Source organism: Mercurialis annua, linkage group LG2 (assembly GCF_937616625.2).
Source record: "Mercurialis annua linkage group LG2, ddMerAnnu1.2, whole genome shotgun sequence".
Taxonomy (NCBI): domain Eukaryota; kingdom Viridiplantae; phylum Streptophyta; class Magnoliopsida; order Malpighiales; family Euphorbiaceae; genus Mercurialis; species Mercurialis annua.
In genome coordinates this window covers 46,264,011-46,283,623 of record NC_065571.1, presented here as the reverse complement: position 1 = coordinate 46,283,623, position 19,613 = coordinate 46,264,011, and the positions used below count along the sequence as shown (strand labels likewise).

General features: G+C 29.0%; 2 protein-coding genes across 2 annotated transcripts; one reads left to right on the top strand and one right to left on the bottom strand.

Annotated features, from left to right (window-relative positions):
* Nucleotides 1-1,626: 1,626 nt before the first annotated feature.
* LOC126669879 (uncharacterized) lies at nt 1,627-8,924 on the top strand. The gene is made up of 3 exons (XM_050363515.2): nt 1,627-2,038; nt 7,236-7,387; nt 8,028-8,924. Exons 1-3 carry the CDS (start codon nt 1,822-1,824, stop codon nt 8,694-8,696), a joined length of 1,038 nt encoding a protein of 345 aa, XP_050219472.1. The 5' UTR covers nt 1,627-1,821; the 3' UTR covers nt 8,697-8,924.
* Nucleotides 8,925-10,206: 1,282 nt separating this feature from the next.
* Nucleotides 10,207-19,107, bottom strand: LOC126667299 (agamous-like MADS-box protein AGL12). The gene is made up of 7 exons (XM_050360269.1): nt 18,736-19,107; nt 18,180-18,279; nt 16,504-16,565; nt 12,518-12,617; nt 11,636-11,677; nt 11,049-11,090; nt 10,207-10,500 (listed from the first exon to the last, which is right to left on the bottom strand). The coding sequence occupies exons 1-7, from the start codon at nt 18,915-18,917 to the stop codon at nt 10,408-10,410; spliced, it is 621 nt and encodes a 206-aa protein (XP_050216226.1). The 5' UTR covers nt 18,918-19,107; the 3' UTR covers nt 10,207-10,407.
* Between the last annotated feature and the right edge of the window lie 506 nt (nt 19,108-19,613).

Sequence of the window (19,613 nt, the reverse complement as noted above, 5' to 3'; positions counted from 1 at the left end):
GGCTTTTTGAATAACTTGATTCTTAGTTAGTTTGGTAAATCAATTTCCAATACTTAATTAATTGGGCTAATTATTTAAAAAACCCCACCTTATAACATTTATTCGTTTATACCCTGACCTAAGAAAAAGTTCATTTGTACATTTTTTTTTATTTTTCATTTTCGTCTCTACCCTAAAGAGCTAATTTGACCTCTTTTTATTTGAAAAAAAATATTCAAAATGATCCTTTATATTTAGCTTATATTCTAATTAAACATTAATATTATTAACCATTTATAATGTTTTCATCCTTTAATTAATTTAATTGTCAAAAATTTAAATTTTAGGGTAGAGATGGAACCGAAAAATCAAAAAAAGGGTACAAATGAACTTTTTCCTACGTGAGGGTATACACGAAAAAATGTTATAAGGTGGGAGTTTTTTTAAGTAATTAAGCCTAATTAATTGTAGTTAATCAAACAAAGACTATCTCTTTGTTAAATGAATTGAATAACATCTAAGTTCATTATCATCATTGCTCAATCACTCTTCGTAGGATTGATAACTCGGACTTCATAGTCCTTTACTACTTGTGATTCCGTATATTTGCGGAAAGTTGTCAACACCCCTCAGTTTAACACCGTTTTATTGCTCCTAAGACTCCATTAGTGTGATCATATGTGGCAGAGATAAAAGGATCATTTATGTCTCTGATGTTTGGATCCGGAATCAAATAAGTCCTGAACGTTTGAAAAAGGTTCACTTATGCTCCTAACGTTTGAAAAGGTTCACTCATGCCCCCAACATTTGAAAAAAATGAACAGTTAGACCCCCACTTTAATACTGTATTATTGCTTCCCAAACTCCATTAGTGTGATCCTACGTGGCTAATTTTTAGTGTTTTCAATTAATCGAATCATAGGCGACCGACGTCGAACATTAATCGGTAATAACTGCCCGCTATCATTGAAGACGATTAAACGTAATTAATAATGAAACGTAAATTATACCGATTAATGAAAAGAATTTCTTATTCGATTGTTGGAGAAGCACAGTCTATCGATTTAACTCGGTCTTATAATAAAATGACTTTGCAACGGCGAATTATTGTTGATGAGAGAAAGATCATCACCTTAGAAAAATTTGACAGTGAAAAATAGCCACGAAAGATCACACTAACGAAATCTGGGAAGCAATGCGACAGTGTTAAACTGAGGGCCTAACTGTTCATTTTTCAAACATTGGAGGAATAAGTGAACCTTTTCAAAAGTTGGGGGCATAAGTGAACCTTTTTTAAATGTTCAGGGCTCATTTGATCCCGATCCAAATTTTAGGGGCATAAATGATTCTTTTATCTCTGCCATGTAGGATCACATTAACAGAATTTTAAGCGCTTACTTGATCCATGATCCAAACCTTAGGGGGTATGAGTAAAGTCCCAAATAAGTATAAAACATAGATATTATATAAATTAAAGAAAATAATTCGGTTAGTGGAAAGCATATTCTGTTCACTTACTAGAGTCACTGTCATTTTCCTCTCTCGCTTTTCATTATTGTCCTTTTTCTGTTCATTTTATATTTATTTTCAATTTTATCACTCAAAAGTATTTATAAAAAAACTCAAAAAATGAAAAATATATAATGCCAATAATTTCTCACCCTTTCTTTCCTTTTCGTCATCATCGTCATCATCATCATCGTTTCTAACGTCGAAAACAGAAATTAGAACTAGAAAGAAAAAGTCTCACAATTCCATAAAATCAGAATTTTACCGAGTCACTCACTGAGTCATCGCCGAGGGTAAATTCGTTAAAGCTTTACTGGATCAGCATATCATAGAATGGAGAGGTGGGGACTGGGAGTGAAGAATTGGAATCATACTAATCATTTTAATCCATTATGTGTAAGAAATTATTCTTCAATGATGATGACTGATCATCATCATTTCAATTCCGCTATTTTCGGAGCTAAATTTCGTTTACTGGAGATCAAGCTTTTTCGCCGCAACCCTGGGTATATCAGAGCCATGTCTAAGAAGAATAACAATAATAACAACGGTAACATTTTCATTGTCTTTCAAATTATTCTGCTTTAATTGGGAATTCAGGGAATTTATTTTTTGGACCAATTGTGAATTTAGAATGGGTACATAAAGATTTATGATTTGAAGTTTTTTTTGTTTTGTTATTTTTTTATATTTGGGTAAAAGATTATAAATTTATCTGTTATAATTGAGGGACAAGGAGCATAATGTAACGTGCAATAAGCCTATTTAGGATGACCTGTTTTTGAGTTGGATCATAGTACTTTACTTGCTTGCTGTCTGAATTTCTTGATGTTTTTTTATGTTTATTCAGTGCTACTTTTAGGAGGAGAAATAATGGAATTAGCTTTAGTTGCTCTTTAATAGCTTTTTAAATTAAATGTTAATGTTCACTTGAAAAGTGTACCAACATATAGCAAATAGCAGATATGATCTTTGAGATTGTATCTTCCTGTTTAGACCGTAAGCAAGGCGTGTCATAGTTAAAGAAACACCCAATTCTTGCATCTCTTTGAACAACAATTGTTTTTATTCCAAAAGGTTACTTTTAAAAATTTGAGAAATATAATCCTCGATAATGAGAAATACACAAGAATTGGTGTTAGAAAATTTATGATCCTATGATATTCTTAAGGAGATATTAGTAGTGAAGATTGGGTTGAAAATGTTGTCTTAATGGCCATTTTGCTAAGGTGATGCAGGAGTCATGGTGGTTGTAGTGTATCTTCTTTTTGTGTTGATTTAATGTCACACCTGAATTTTATAGTGAGGCTGCAAGAAGTAGCCTTTTCCTCTTATTTTCATGTTTATTAGGTCTAAATGTAGTTACCTGCTTTTGTTTAGGTGTTCTCGGTTATACTCATTGATCTTTTATTTGAAAGAGTTTCCTACTGCATCTTTTGTCGAGTTTTGGGATGATTAACATTTTTCAGGCTCGTTATTGCATTTAAATAGCATCAAATAAAAGCTTGAGATTTTGGAGTGGTTTTTTGATGTGTGACTGAGAGATCTCCTCGGCTTAGCCTTTGAACTTTTTAAGTGTTATGGTTCTGAAAGATTCTTGGTTGTTTAGACATCTTTTACGAAGATATGCTCTTGTTTATTAAACTTCACGAGCTAAGAAGTTGAATGACGGTCTGAGTGTGATAACCTGAATTTTTGGAGGTTATAATTTTTTATTGCGACTATCTTCAGCTTGGAAAGCTGTTATTTATTTTTATCCTAAGAATTTGCAGAACATTTTTTCTTTCTACTGATAATTGTTTTTGAATTTGACAAAAGTACAATTATAGGTCTGAAGTTCCTAATAAGTGAGCTGTATCCTGTAGGATTGAGTTCAGTTTTCAACAAATGCCTTTTATCTCTTGCATTTATAGGAATAAATGCGTACTCTACACAGCTGGTTTGCTATTGAATAGATGTTCACAAAAAGAAAGAGCTGGATTGGATAATTCTATGTTTTGCTTGGTTAATTGATCATGGATCAGTGTGGTGATTTCTTTCAGCAAGGCCCTTATATCATGTGGATATGTTGGAGTAAGTTATCTTCATATGAGGATGAGAACAACTTTTCACACCCTTCATTTTCCGCTTATCAATGCAGTTTTTGTTGCTCAATAGCAGATTGTTGGCATGGAAAAGAAATTCTCCTAGAGAACCTTAGATATTTAGATTGTACACCTGGAATCAAAGGCATCGGTTGCCAGAATTCTTTGAATTAGATATTTCATTCTTGTACCCTATAAATGAAGTAGCTTTAGGTGGCAGCTGTAACCCTGGATGAATTTAGATAGCCACTGTCCTATACTTGCTTCATGCAGACATTCTTTTCTGTTTGTGATGATATATTGCGTGCATCTGATTGTACCAACATTGGTAGAGTTCAATTTCCAGTTATGTGCTTGACAAATTTGATTTCGGGCAACATTTTTTTGGTTTAAGTGACAACAACATGGTCACATTAGTGCTGTTAAAAATTAAGAGCTTCGATCTCAACGATACATTCGATTCAGTTCAGGATCCAGTAATCCAAGTCAAAATATAAGCTGAAGGCTACTTTACACACTTATTGTAGTAAGGAAACCTACATGAAACAAAAACCTAACACTCAAATGTTTACGTGCTGCTATATTGAATTCAGAGTATACTTATTACAGTGATACTGAAATTTAATTCTCATGAACAGACAGACCCCATTGTTTACATCACACGATTTTGAGATTGGTGGTTAATTGCAAGTTTTGTTGCTTTTGTTTGGTAAAATTTGTAGCTGTGATGTCAATCCTCTTCTACTATTGCAAACTCATGAAGTAATTATATGATATGACCATAGGCGAAGCTACCTTGTGCTTTTGGTGATCAATTGATGTTATGAGTAAAATTACAATTACTGTGTTTTTATATTACTGCTGTTATTTCTTACTAGCTGATTAGATAATGGATGAGCTGTCAATTGCCAGTTCTTATGGTGATATAGGTATGCAAAAGGGTTAATGTCATAAAAATTCACCAACTTTACATGTTTTCTCATTTTAATCACGTAGTTTAAATTTTCTCATTTTCATGTATGAACTATCACTTTTTCTCAAATTCATGCATAGTGCTGAGGTGTCACGGCTCCATTGGTGTAATTCGCTGAGGTGGATGTCATTTTATACCAATGAATGAGTGCCACCTCAGCACCGTGCATGAATTTGAGAAAAAGTGGTAGTTCGTGCATAAAAATGAGAAAATTTAAACTATGTGATTAAAATGAGAAAACGTGTAAAATTCGTGATTTTTTTTTACATTAACCTATGCAAAATATGAATTGAAATATGTTTTCCCTCTCCGAGTTCTTCTTCTCTGCCTTCTTCTTCCCTATGATTTTTACTCTATCCTTGTTATTCTTGTTCTTGTGATTTACACAGTTCAATTGACCACTTTTAACTTTTTTTTTTGATTTTTTATTATGTATTTATTTTCTTTGTATATATTTATTTTTATTTATATAATACATTGCCCACCTTTATTACCTGTATAAATTTTTTGTCCCCCCGCCCTTTTAAAAATATTCCTTGCCTAGCCCCTGGATATGGCACTATTCAGTAAGGGATGGTTACAGAAATTCTTTCATGCCACTTTTCACCATCTAATGAATGATTGCAGTTTGCGACTGTTTGGAGTATAAATTTTTATTTTTATTTTTATTTTAAGTGTTCTACTTATATTGGCATCCTAGTGTTGCATTAATTTGAATGAGATAGTGTTGATTGCAATTCCAGATGCTTCTTACAATATGTCAGCATTTGTTTGCCCTTTCTCTGTTAGTGCTGGCTGTCACCCACTGAATGCATTCAGGTCATGCATCTTCTTTTCTTTTTTTGTCGCTAATTCTATTTCAGCATATTTATGCATAAAAATTGATATTGGAGCTATCTTTTTTCGGTCTGCATCGTGTGAACAATTAGCCAAAGCTCCAGGCTATCAATATGGCTACTGCCTACATAGTCATTACCTTTATTTTTGTTTTCCTTCTCCCTGTGTGGTCTCTGTCATTGTTGTGACATTATGTTGTAAATGCCACTGTTTGCTTGGGCTGTTATATGTTGATGCATTTCTTTGTTTCTAATTTAAAGTCAATCGCTATGCTTAACTTGTAGACAACATTGTAAAGCAGAGTATACATGAGGGGACCTTTGGAATATAATTCTCGATATATTAATCATTCATTTCTTGGTAAATGACTAGAAACATGCATATGCGATTAAGCCAATGCATATGTTTCTATGAGATGTCTATGGGTTAGACAATTTGGCCTTTGCCCATTGGCGTTAGAGCAATTAACAGCTACCTTGAAATTAAACTCTTCAGCAGTATTTGACTTAAACGAACATAATTTTTGTTTGCACCATGACCAATTTACAAATTGCTTCTACAATAGCACCATGAAAAGTACACAGAAGAGCAATGCCGAGTGCTGAATATGCTGTTAACTCTCACCATATGAAATGTGTATGTCATCCAGTTGCAAAATTCTTGGAGAATGAGGTTGAATTGAAGTATAGCTAATTTCATGGGAGTTACCTTAGTGACTGTAAAATGGAATGAGCAAAGCAATTTTTTAGTTTAAGGTTTATTTTTCTCATGTCAGGGAAAATGTAGGAATGAGTAGTATGTTTTCAAGAGTAGCTCCGAACACTAGCGAGTTTGCTCTTTTTTTCTTTGTGACTAATGACTTCCTAAAGAAAAGATAAAATGTAATTATGGTTTCTAGGTGTTATAATTGCGAAATTGTAGTTAAACCAGTGCATCTCCTTTTTATAAGGTGTTTGGGAGGACTTTGTAATTGTATCCTTCAGAATCATGTTATATCTTTTTCTCCGTCATTCTTTTCTTCCTTTATGCTATAGTTTACAAAGGCAGGGATGGTACTTCTTTGTTACTTGAGATAGTCCACTCACCACTATTCCAAAAACCGAACACGATATGGAACTGTGCTCTTACAATTCAATATAAAGGGAATACCTTTATAGGCATTTGTGTGGAGGAAGAAATTATTGCTCTTAGGCAGGCTGGTGGGTTGCTGAATTTCTTAGAACTTTTTGGCTTCAATGATAACAGTTTGTGGAAAAAAACATTGTGTTCAGTTGGTACTTTCTTTATTAATTCCTCCTCCCTCTGGCGTGTTGTATCGCCACTTGATGCCTTTGGTTTTAATTTCTTGCTTGTCCTGAAGGGGAAAGATAACCATTTAGAGTGCATATTGAACATATAAACTTTGTGCATTTTATATAAATCCACACTACAGTGGCTTCGAATGTAGGATTCTCTAGAAGTGTCTCCCCACAGCAAGCTTAACCATATTATCTCTCGGTGCTTGGTTGTTACCTTGGTGTCCCCAAGTAACTCCATGTATCTGTGCCTGCACCTTTGACTAGTGCTTTTGATACAAGACCACGGGTAATTGCCAGTCTGCCAATGCAGCTCCTCTAGTATGTTGTATGATGCCTGAAGTTTTTGAAGTTTATCTGTCACAACTTGAATTAATCTCTCAAATTGCAGAAAGTGGGACTAGTCTGTTTTGCATGAGATCACTAATGATCATCGTCTTGTATGATCAATTGAAAAAGTGAAATTTCAAGAGTTTGATTGAATGGTAGCATACTGGATCTTTAATCTTGCACTTGAGTTTCAAGAACTAAATTTTGTTTATTTGTGACTCTTTACAGGAAATGGAGATTGTCTTATTCCAGAAGGAGACAGTTCCAAAGGAAGCAACTCCTCTGATAACAAAAAGTCTAATGACAATGCTTCCCAGAAGTCCCATCGTGTAAATTTAGACTGGAGAGAATTCAGAGCAAAAATGGTTATTCAAGAACAGGTGAATATGTTTTAGTGTTGGTGTTTTATACATATGATCTTTATTGGTTATGAAAACTTTGATAATGAAGGGCCTACTTCCCCTTATATTAATTTTATATATTCTTTAATTTTTTGTGAGATCTTTAAAAAGTAGGTTTAGGGATCACGCCCATTTGTTGCTATCCTCCAGCCTCTATTATGTGGCGGAGGGTTTGCATTTGGAGGACAGCATGCTATTGTTTTATAGTTTAGTGAGAAAACTTTAATTTTTTCTCCTTGTTGGGGAGTCTCAGGTACTGGACAAATGAAAGTAGAAATGAAATACCTACTAATGTTAATATAACAATAGGAAAGTAATGCAATGGCTAACTCCATAATCCCTGTAGCTAGAGGGAATACGTAAAGTTTGGTTTGGCCTAGGTATTCCTTACCTACTTATCATCAGATCTGTCTGGTCTTTTTCTGTTAGACTTGGAGCTGGACATCTGTTTTGGTCGACTTAAGAAGTTTTAAGCACCGTGCCTTAAAAGGTGTCCCAAGTGCACAACGTGCATTGGCTGCTTTATGAAGAGTTAGATTTCATAGTCTTTTCCATTTATGGTAGATTTTGCTTTTGATTGCTTAAGAACTTCAAAACTGAAAATCTACAGTTTTAACAGGCAGGGACTGGAGAAATTGATGCTGCTAACCAAGGTGGGGTACCCCGAGAGGCGAGACCACTTGGCCTGAAATGGGCCCATCCCATCTCTGTGCCTGAGACTGGATGCGTCCTAGTTGCCACAGAAAAACTTGATGGAGTTCGCACATTTGAGAGAACCGTTGTTCTCCTTCTAAGATCAGGAACTAGACATCCGCAGGAAGGGCCATTCGGAGTTGTAATTAATCGGCCACTGAACAAAAAGATCAAACACATGAAGCCCACAAATAATAAACTTGCAACAACGTTTGCCGATTGTTCTTTGCATTTTGGCGGACCACTTGAGGCGAGCATGTTTTTGTTACAAACGGGAGAAGAGGCAAAGCTTCCTGGTTTTGAAGAGGTGATCCCTGGCTTGTGCTTCGGTGCAAGAAATAGTTTGGAGGAAGCAGCAGTACTTGTAAAGAAAGGATTGCTGAAGCCTCAAGATTTCAGATTCTTCGTCGGCTACGCTGGTTGGCAGTTGGATCAATTGAGGGAGGAGATTGAATCCGACTATTGGTATGTTGCTTCATGTAGTTTAAACTCGATTTGTGGGAATTCTTCATCAGAGAGTTTGTGGGAGGAGATTTTGCAGCTAATGGGCGGTCATTATTCCGAACTGAGCAGAAAGCCGAAGCAAGACATATAGGTAATAATGAGTTATAAATATCGATAGAATGAAGGAACGGAGGTGGAAGTTATGCAGCCAAAATGTACAGAATCTATCCCACTGTCTCGGATTAGTCTCGCAACAGAACAGATTTTCCGTTTTATTGTCTTATTATTTAATCTTAATAACCTTGGCAGTAATGGTTGCTGTATGTAATAGTACGGCCTATGTTAATGAAGTAAAGCAAGTTTGTCTTTTGCTCGTTAATTTTGTAAAATTTCTCTACTGACATGAGCAAATAACAGGCATATAGTAGCAGCAGACTTTTTTTTTTGAGACTTTTTTATTTAACTTGATAGTTAAAACATTTGATTGTTATTAAATTATTGACGTGGTGTTCTGATGATCAGTTTTCAGGTCAGGAGGTTTAATTTGAATTTCCTTATCTTATATCTATTTCAGAAATATTGTTTTATACTCATTACTATGTTATTTCAGTTCTATGAACTATGCATAACAAATAAAAAAAAAAGCAACACATATAGATTTAATTAAATGAATTTTTTATAGAGGCCAGTATCGAACTCCTAACCTTAGGTATGTACATCAGAGTGGTCTAGCCTTCCTCACGGGCTAAATTAATATTCAATTTTTTTTATTCTACGGGTACCTTTTTGAGATTGTTTATAAAATGGCTTAACCCCTGAAAAACCCCCCACCTTTCGACCCCCCTTCGTTTGCACCCTCACCTTTCAAAATCTCCAATTTTACCCAAATTATCACCTTTTATTTTCAATTGCACCCTAGAAGTATTAAAGTGGGCTTTTGTCACTAAAAAAAAGTTGAAATCAATACTTTATATTTTAATTCATGTTCTAAATAGTTCTTAATGTTTAAATTTCAACAACAAAACCATATTTAATGATACTTTTAATTGATTTATATTTTATATAAAAAATTTAACTTTTAAAATTTTAGGAAATATGGTTTTATTGTTTAAATTTAAACATTAAGGACTATTTAGAATATGAATTAAAATATAAATTATCGATTTGAACTTTTTTATAGTGAAAAAGAGTTAATTTAATATTTTTAGGGTACAATTGAAAATGAAAGGTGGAAATTTGGGTAAAATTGGAGATTTTGAAAGGTGAGGGTGCAAATGAAAGGGGGTTGAAAGGTGGGGGGTTTTTCAGGGGATTAGCCCTTATAAAATTATATATATATATTTTTGTTTTTTTTTACAAAAATACGCTCATAATAGATTATCAATAGATTTTTGCTAGACTTTCAAAAAAAAGTTTTTTTTTGAATAAAAATTAAGACAAAAAGCAAATTTTATATTAATTTTTTTTATTCAACGACTACCTCTTTGAGATTGTTTATAAAATTATATATCTATTTTTGTTTTTGTTTACAAAAATATGCTCATAATAGATTATTAAAGATTTTTGCTAGACTTTCAAATAAAAGTTTTTTTTATTGTAAATAAAAATTAAGACAAAAAGCAACTTTTGTATTAAAAGAACAAGGGTAAATAAAGGAAACATAAGCAAAAAAGATATAATAGATGAAGACAATTACATATGGGTTTAAGGACAATATTATTAGCAAATTTCCCATCTCAGAAGCAATTTAATAAACAGAAGTGATGGGGCAACAAACCATGAAGCTAAACACTCTTTAAGAACATGTCTCACAAATATAATTATAAGCATATAAATATGGTCACCACACTAATCCTATACAGCTAAAACTGAAATATCTCATTGAGTATGGTTAGTGGATATGTCATATTAGTTGCCATTGGTGCAAAGTTAGTAGTATCAACATTTTCTTCTATCTGTAAAAAAAAAAAAAAGCAAAAAAAAAAAAAAATTATATAAACAAAAAAAGCAAAAAATAATAATATATAAAGGCTACATAATATTAAGGCTTAATTGCGCCAAAATCACCAAATTTCGCGTGTTTTTGGTATTTAACACGAACTTTTAATTTTGGTATATTAATACACGAACTATCAATTTTTTGCATATATAACACGGGCACTATTTTTTGACATAAAACGACACCGTTTTTGACTTAAAACGGCACCGTTTTTCACCTAAAACGGAAATTTGGTCATATATGCAAAAAATTAATAATTCGTGTATTTATATGCCAAAATTAAAAGTTTGTGTCAAATACCAAAAACACGCAAAAGTTAATGATTTTGTTATGCGTTTAAGCCTAATATTAATTGCATGAATATTCTAATTAACTAAACTACTGATATTATTTTAATAATATATCATTATATTGTTAATATTTTCCACAAATGAGTAGTATATGAAAATTTCTCGGGATATAAAAGAATGTGATGAAAACAGTTGATAACTATATATATATTACCTTATCTTGAAGATGCTGATTTGCGGCTTTCAATATTCCTTCCTATAAAATATTAAGGATATATGTGAAAAAATAAGTAATAATTTTGAGAAAAATAAACACGGAAAAATATGTTTTTATAAAAATTAAAAAAGTAAGTTAATAATTTTTTATTAACTTTCTATTATACTCTTAACTTAATCCTTAAAACAAACTGACTAATAGCAATTGTGATTATTTATAATAAGAGTGAAATTCTTTATAGAAATTAAGTTAAATTATTTTATTATTATTTTGGATCTTTAATGGATAGCATATCTATCTGAATAACAAAATATGAATATAAATAATAGTTTAGATTTAAACTTTTTAAAAATTAGCAATATAGTCTTAATAAATTAGAATAAAAAATGACAACTTTAATTATTTTTTTATCATAACAACGATTGTGATTATATAATTATTTTTAATTAATTAAATTATATTATTCATATCATTTAATAATATATTATAATATGGACAACATTTTCAAAATTCCGATATTTATAAGCCAACAAATTAATATAAAAAAAATACTAAAATCATAATCATCATTATAAAAATCAAACCTTATTCCTCAAAAGCTGAATCTCTTTAGACATCATCTCCATCTGTGTTTCATAAAAACATGTTCACATATAATAGCATTTCCATTGTATATGCCATAACTTATACTATTTTAAGCACAAAATATTACAGAACGTTAAATATAATATAAGATTTAAAGTTTAACTCCGATACACATTGTTATATTAAATGACAAACTTCTAATTTTGTATTGATTTTTATTTTTTATGCAAGAAATGTAAAATATTTTTTAAAAATTTCAATTAAATTTAAATTTTATTAATTATTACTCATTAAATATTAGAATATACATTTTTAATAAATAACTTTAATAAAAAATAATATTATTTTTGAATTTCAATATATATAATAAAAAAATATTGAAAAAATAATGAAATTTAAATTAATTTTATATTTTTTGTATAATATGCTATAAATTAATTACTTAAATTGTATTTTTAAATAATAATAATGTATTAATTTTTATAAAAATTCTATTATATTGATACTATTTTTATTATTTATCATCTAACTTATATTTAATAATAGAAATAATTATTCGATATTTTTATTGTTATCAAATACGTTAAAGATTGTGATTTTTAAAACAATTAAACCTAAACTACTTCTATATGTTATTATTTTTTAAAAATTAAAATTAAAAATTTTACTTTTTATTATCAAAATATTTTGCTTCTTACATTTAAAAAAAATTGTATCTCAATAAACAACAACTTAAAAGAGATTTGAAAAATATATCATAAGAAAAAATTATTTGTTAAAATAAATTTAAAATTCTATAAAATAAAACAAGACCGAAGGAATGCGAATTAACGACTGTCCTACATCAATATTATTAGAATGAAAATTTAATGTTGATATACCTTTGTGGATCGTATGTGATAAATCCAAAGTTCAAGATTTTTTTCAAGCATCATTAATTCATTGAATGCCATTTCTGCAGATCCTCCTCCAAGCAAGTACCTAATTAAATCTTACACTAATTAGTTATTGTTGTCATAAAAATTTCTTATTAACTGTCTGCTTAATTAACTCAAGAGAAAAGGATAAATGTGTCCTTAATGTTCATCTAAAAAACTAAATAAATCTCTTTTAAATTATTCGTCTCTCATGCATCAATTTCTAAAAACAGTTCCATTATATTTTTTTGTGAAATGCTATTCAAGATGTTTCACATAGATAAAATTGAACCGTTTTTAAAAATCTAATAATATAATATTCAAAAGAGATTATTTATTTTAGAGACAAACATTAAAAATATTTTTTTAAATTTAATTATACAATTTGGAAATTTAATTTGTAGAGAATGGGATATATATGCTAATAAAATGCCGGAACATGCATTTGAATTTCGAGAAATTCTAACCTAGACCTGATCCATTAATTTTCCATAGACCTATTCAATGAAGTGTTAGAAAATCTAACCTGATTTTCTCTTTTATCCCCTAATTTTCTCTTTCTTCTCATTTTCTTAAAATCTCATTGGATAGGTCCATAATTTTTTCATGGACCGGGTCTAGATAAAAACTCGTTTTTAGCTGACGTGGCACAATATTATTCGTCTACATGCGCAAATATTATTTTACGTGGTGTATATAACCTTCCGCCCTGTCAGCTACAAATGAGTTTTGAATATATTTAATAAAAATTTAATAGATAATGAATTAAACTGATAAAGTTTAAAGATCATAACATATTTGATAAAAATAAAGTTATGGATAGATAAATTTATTTTACCTTCTTTTTAGGGTAGAGATATTTACACTCCACTATTTATAATTGCACTCTTTTTAAGTGTAAATGTTTGTATTATCCTTTATTAAGAATCATTTATTTTGGTTTTCATGATTATAATTAATTTTAACTAGTTTTATTGCTATTTTTTGTCCAAAATTCCTGACGTATGCATATTAACACCCAAAAGTTCACAAACAAACAATGGCAGACATAATTCAATATGGAAAATTAAATTTTTAGGAGTTTTCATTTATTTGAAAATTTATATATGTATTTTATAATTATTTGTAATTACATATAATTTTATATTTTTGATGTTTTTTTAATATTTATAATATATTTATAGATAAATGAAGGATCCATAAATACTATATGACTATTATAAATTTAAATTACTTAAAAGATATAAATTATTTGATATTGAAATAAAATTTATAGAAACATTTTAAAATATTAGATGATCACATTGTTTTCATTTTATAAAATAAATTATATCTATTATTAAATACGCATTCAACTTTTGATCACTTATTTTATTTTATAAATTAGTCTTAATTTTCCTATATTTGTATAAATAAATTTGTATATTTTTTAATTTTTTATATTAAATTGTCAATACTTTTTAGAAATGATAGTTTAGAATAAATGGATAGTAAAATCACATAATAAAAAAAATAGAGTTATTGGAACTAAAAATTAGTTATCTAATTAATTATATAAAATTAAAAAGTAAAAAAAATAAACAGTGTTAGAAAGAGATGTAAATTAATAGAAGAATAAGTAATTGTTAAAGACAACATAGTATAAATTAAAGGCTTAAATGCACAAAAAATCACCAACTTTCGCGTGTTTTTGGTATTTAACATGAACTTTTAATTTTGGCGTAAAAATACATGAACTATCAAATTTTTGCATATAAGACCAATCTTGCATTTTTTTCAAAAAACGATAAACGGTGCCGTTTTATGTCCAAAATGATGTTCGTGTTATTATTGCAAAAATCAGATAGTTCGTGTATTTTTATGCCAAAAATAAAAGTTCGTGTTAAATACCAAAAACACGCGAAAGTTGGTGATTTTTTATGCATTTAAGCCTAAATTAAAAAGGTAAAAATAAAGTGCAATTATTAAATACCGGAGTGCAAAAATCTCCACCCTCTTTTTATCATTGGAAAAGGAATTTTTTGGCACTTGTAAGAAAATCAAAATTTTAATAAAATTCTGCCCATCGCCATACCACTTAAAAATACAGCTCATCAGTAATTTTCATAATTTATTAGGATTTGCAAAATAAATTTAAATGTTTGAATAAAATTAACTACAATTGAAATATAATAAATCAATATTGATAATAATTAATATAACTGAAAATTTTGAAGATAACTAATTTTTTTTTACCAAACATTTGGATTTGTTTGGTTATTGTCCTTAAAAAATCTCAAGATTTAAATTTAAATTATTTTCCATCCATAGCTATAAACAAATTATTCAAAATCCCTAAAACTTAATTTAATAGTCGTTTCGTTAATTTTATGAGTCCTCAAAGTTATATCATAACAGCAAATAAAAAACTGAATGAGATGATTAATAACAATAGAATATGTTTGGTCGTTAACCCTTTTATGATAAATTAATCTATAATTAAATAGTAATAATAATAACAATAAAATTTAAAAGCTTACCAATCTAGTTCTAAAAATTCATGTGTTACTATTAAATTTTTTTGTTATTATAATTTTTTAAGAAAAGTTTTTTTTTTCAAATTGAAATTATTGATGGTAAAAAGGTAAATTGCAACAATACAAATCAGTATGTATGATATATATGAATTGTTGTACTGTAATGTAATTAAATAACTACAATTAAAATTAGCAATTAAAATTCTCTCAAAAAACTAAAAACTAAAAAAGGATTAATATTAACAATTTTTAAAACTTGAATCATAAACAAAATAAAGTATATTTGGTACTGCCTTCCACAATCTCCTCGAGTAGTGGTTTAATTTTTTGAAAAATGAAATCAAAAGTTGAAAGATAAAATATTTAGGCCAAATGTCTTAAACCCCGACCTTTTAGCCCCTTTTCAATCATACTCTGACGTTGAAAATTTGTCAATTTTATCCTATTTTGTATTTTTGTGTTTCAGTTGTACCCTGAAAAATTAAATTAACGTCTTTTGCGTTTGGAAATTTGTTTAAAACATTCTCCATGTCTCGCATATATTAATTGTATATTTTTAAAATTTATTTAAATTTAGTTAAATTAATTAAGAATTTAAATTAGTGTTAATTTGATTATGGTTTTTAGTTAGTTTTTAAAAATAAAGAACTTATTTGTACTTTTTTTAATAAAAAAGAATTTAATTTCATGTTTAGACTTAATTAATTGAATGATTTTATCATTTAAGTAAAAAAATTAACAAAAATTAAAATATTGGGGTACAATTGAAAATGAAAAATTCAAAAGTGGGTAAAATTGACAAATTTTCAACGTCGGGATGGAATTGAAAAAAAGTTTAAAGGTGAGGGGTTTTTGAGTGATTAGGCCAAATATTTATACCAAAAATGTGTGGCTGTTAGATCACATTATTAAAACAAAAAGGCGGACAGCCTGAAAGTATAAGTGTATAACAGAGAGATTTGTATTAAATTATTACGTAAACGTGGTTTAGTGATAAAAGTGATTTAATAAACATTTTTAGTTTTACGTTACAATAGATAAATAGTAAAACAATTGTATTTATTCGATAACTATAACTAAACTCATAAAAAAATAATTAAAAATAATTTCGAGTGTCTTTTTTCAATAATTAAAAAAAAAAACACTTGTGAGAAGAACCGAAACGCGACCTAACAGATTACTGCTTAGCACTTATACGTACATTTAAGCTATAATACATTGTTAATTTCAACTGTCTGATTTATTAGATTTTAGAGTTCTGATAATTATATTCAAATAGTAAATAAAAATGAAAAATCTAATTAATAATAAAATATATTTTAACCATTTAACTTATTTTTATTGATAAATCAGTCAAGAATTGAAGAAAAAAATAACAAATATTTAGGCACTTACGTATTTAGTTAAAAAAATAATGATTGAAATTGATAATACCTCAGCCCTTTCTGGAGCATCTCAATCTCCTGCTTTAGCATAGTGGTCTCTTCTTTCGCTTGCTAAGAAAAATAGCAAAATATATTACTATCAATACATATTGATATTGATGAGAGTTTTTTGTTTACTTTTTTTTTTATTATCGGAGATGAGGTATTTTTAATGTTTGCTAGAAAATTCTATTTTACGATTTTAACAGAATGCTTTTCACCAGATATATCATTTGAGCAATAGTCTATTGATTGATGAGAGTCAGGTATGAACCCTTATTAAGACAGAAGAGGACAATATGGCCTCTTCAAACAAATTAAAACAGAAGTTTATACGTAAAATTTATTTTTTAACTTTAATTTTTTAAAAAAGAATTATAACTGTATTAGGAATATAAACAAGTGGGACTACTCATAATTTACTCGAGATCGACTCAAGAACTTCAAACGCAAACTACTCGAGGAGAGTTTTAATATCAATTAAACAAACTCGTGAGTCCCGCGAGCCTAAACTTCCTTACACATATAAAATCTTAATTATATACTTTTACTAAATTGAGTTTTTCTATTTCTAACTCTAAATTTAAATATTATATCATTTTAGTTGATTAAATTTCATATTAATTTTATAATGATTTTATTTTTTTATATAAATCAAATGTCGTATTTTTAAGAAATTATTTTTATTCTTTATTGAACTCGAATTGACCTCGAGCTCGAACTGCCGATATATCATTTGAGCTTGAGCTTAATTTTAAGAATTTAAACTCATTCAAACTCGAGCTTAAATAACACATTCGAGATCGAGCTTGAATTTGACTTATTTAGAGTTCATCTCGATTCATTTACACCCTTAATTTGTATACACCTACTTAATTGGTTATTAGTCTTTTATTATAATATGATGACATGGTATCATAAAATATTACTTTTAAATTATTCAAAATTTAATTTATAAAAAAATCTTAAAATTTGTTTATAATAAACTTTAGTTATAAGCTAAATAGCACAGACAATTAAACTAATGTCCCGTACCTACATATGTTGAAATTTTAACATTTCAATATAAAATTTCATTTTCAACATAAAAAAAAAATCTCAAAACAACACTTTTTCGGTATATTTAAGTGTCATTTTTCGTATTTGCATCCATACTACAAAGATTATAAATTGGCCCCTTTTAAATTTATATGTCTAGATCCACCACGGATGAGAGTTAATTATAATTAGTTGATTAAATTAAGGTTAGTATTTGTTTGATTAGGCTAAAATTATATTATTAATAAAAACTACTATTTCATACAAATTAGGATTCTTATAAGTACCAATCACCGTTTGGATTTAAAATTCAGAAATTTGATCAAACAATTAATTTCATTCAAACCAAGCTTTGAATCGTATCTTAGTTTTTCAAATTTATTTGACAAGAGCCCTAATTTCCCTCTTCAAAAATACTACTAATTGTGAGTGTCAACAAGAACAGTGGTTTGATAATTATAGCACAAGTGTCAAGAAATTAAGTAATTAGTCCACTACATTTGAGGAGCATTTTGAATAGCATTAGATACTGCACCCATACATATAATATATGTATTGTATATGCAATTAATAATCATATTGGATTGGGAGATTCCTTTTCTATCTCTAAGAATATATATGTACTCTACAGTTTTGATATTTACTTACCATAGCCTGCATCTCTTTGGCTCTTTTCACCTCACCAGACTGCACTAATGAACCACTTCCAGTAGCGTTCATGTACTTCTCAATAAGCCCCTCCATAGTTCTATAACAAATCAATAAAATAACAACTTATTACTTACTAAATAGTATGTATTTTAAAATATTTTATAAGATTTATTTTAAATCACGCTATGCGTAATATAGATGTTGCTTCAACGGCACTAAATTAAGTTTTAGTGGCAGTTATTTTTAATCATTTTTATAAGATATATATATTTAAATGACGGTCACGAGTACACCATATTTTATTCTGAAACTAAGTTTTATCGACAATAAACTATGTTTTCGTAATAATATTTTTATCATAAGGATGTTTTCGTGAGTGCGTGTGCCACAAAACGAAAATATTGAAACGGAAAATGACAATCATATTTTTATAAGATTAACGTTTCAAAATATGAGAAGTGTTTCCGAAAATAAAATGAAATATCAATGAATAAAACTCGATAAATTTCCGTACAAACGAATAATTAAGGAGACAGAAGGAGAAAGGTGGTACCCTGTGGTGGCAAGGTCATAAAGCTTTCCATGAGCGGAGAAAATGAACATTCCAATTTCAGCATCGCATAACACGGAGAGCTCCTTCGCCTTCTTCAGAAGACCAGATCGGCGCTTGCAGAACGTAACCTGTCTGTGTACCGGATTTTCTATCCGTTTCATCTGAACCTTTCCTCTAGCCATTGCTTAATAGTAACAAAACTTTGTGTTTTTCTTTTAGAAAAAATTATTGTTGTTGTTGCAAGCTTTGGTGCAAACAACCTTCCACTAGTTTGAACTAGCTTCGAGGTTGATGCAATTCTGGTGCCCTAATCTCCAAAGAAGTTTAAGACTTTGCTTCTCTAAGTTTGTCAGCTTCAGCTTCTTATACTATAGTCTATATACATATATTATATACTTTATATTCTTTCTCATCTCTCTCCCCATCAGAATAAAGGAGGCCACTGCTTTTGCCTTTACTCCTCCACCAACTTTGTTTTTAATGTTAGCTCTATTTAATTAAGAGAAATTGCAGAAAATACTCCATTTTTTAAAATTATTTGTAAAAATATTCCGTTTTTGAATATTTATTTTTCTACTTTTTTTTTTTCAAAAATTTATTTTTTTACTCTAAAAATTTGTAAAAATACTCTGTTTTTTCTAAACTGTTTTAAACTGTATTATAAACGGTTTCAAAATATAAAGTTAGAAACTTTTTGAAACTGTAATAGAAACCGTTTTTTAAAATTATTTTATAAGAAACCGTTATAAACTGTTTAAAATTCCATTTAAAACTGTTTGAAACTGCATTCGAAACTATTTTTGAAATGTATTCACATTGTGTTTTTTGAAACTGTTTGCAACTGTTTGAAACTGCATAGTAAAAAAATAAATATTTAA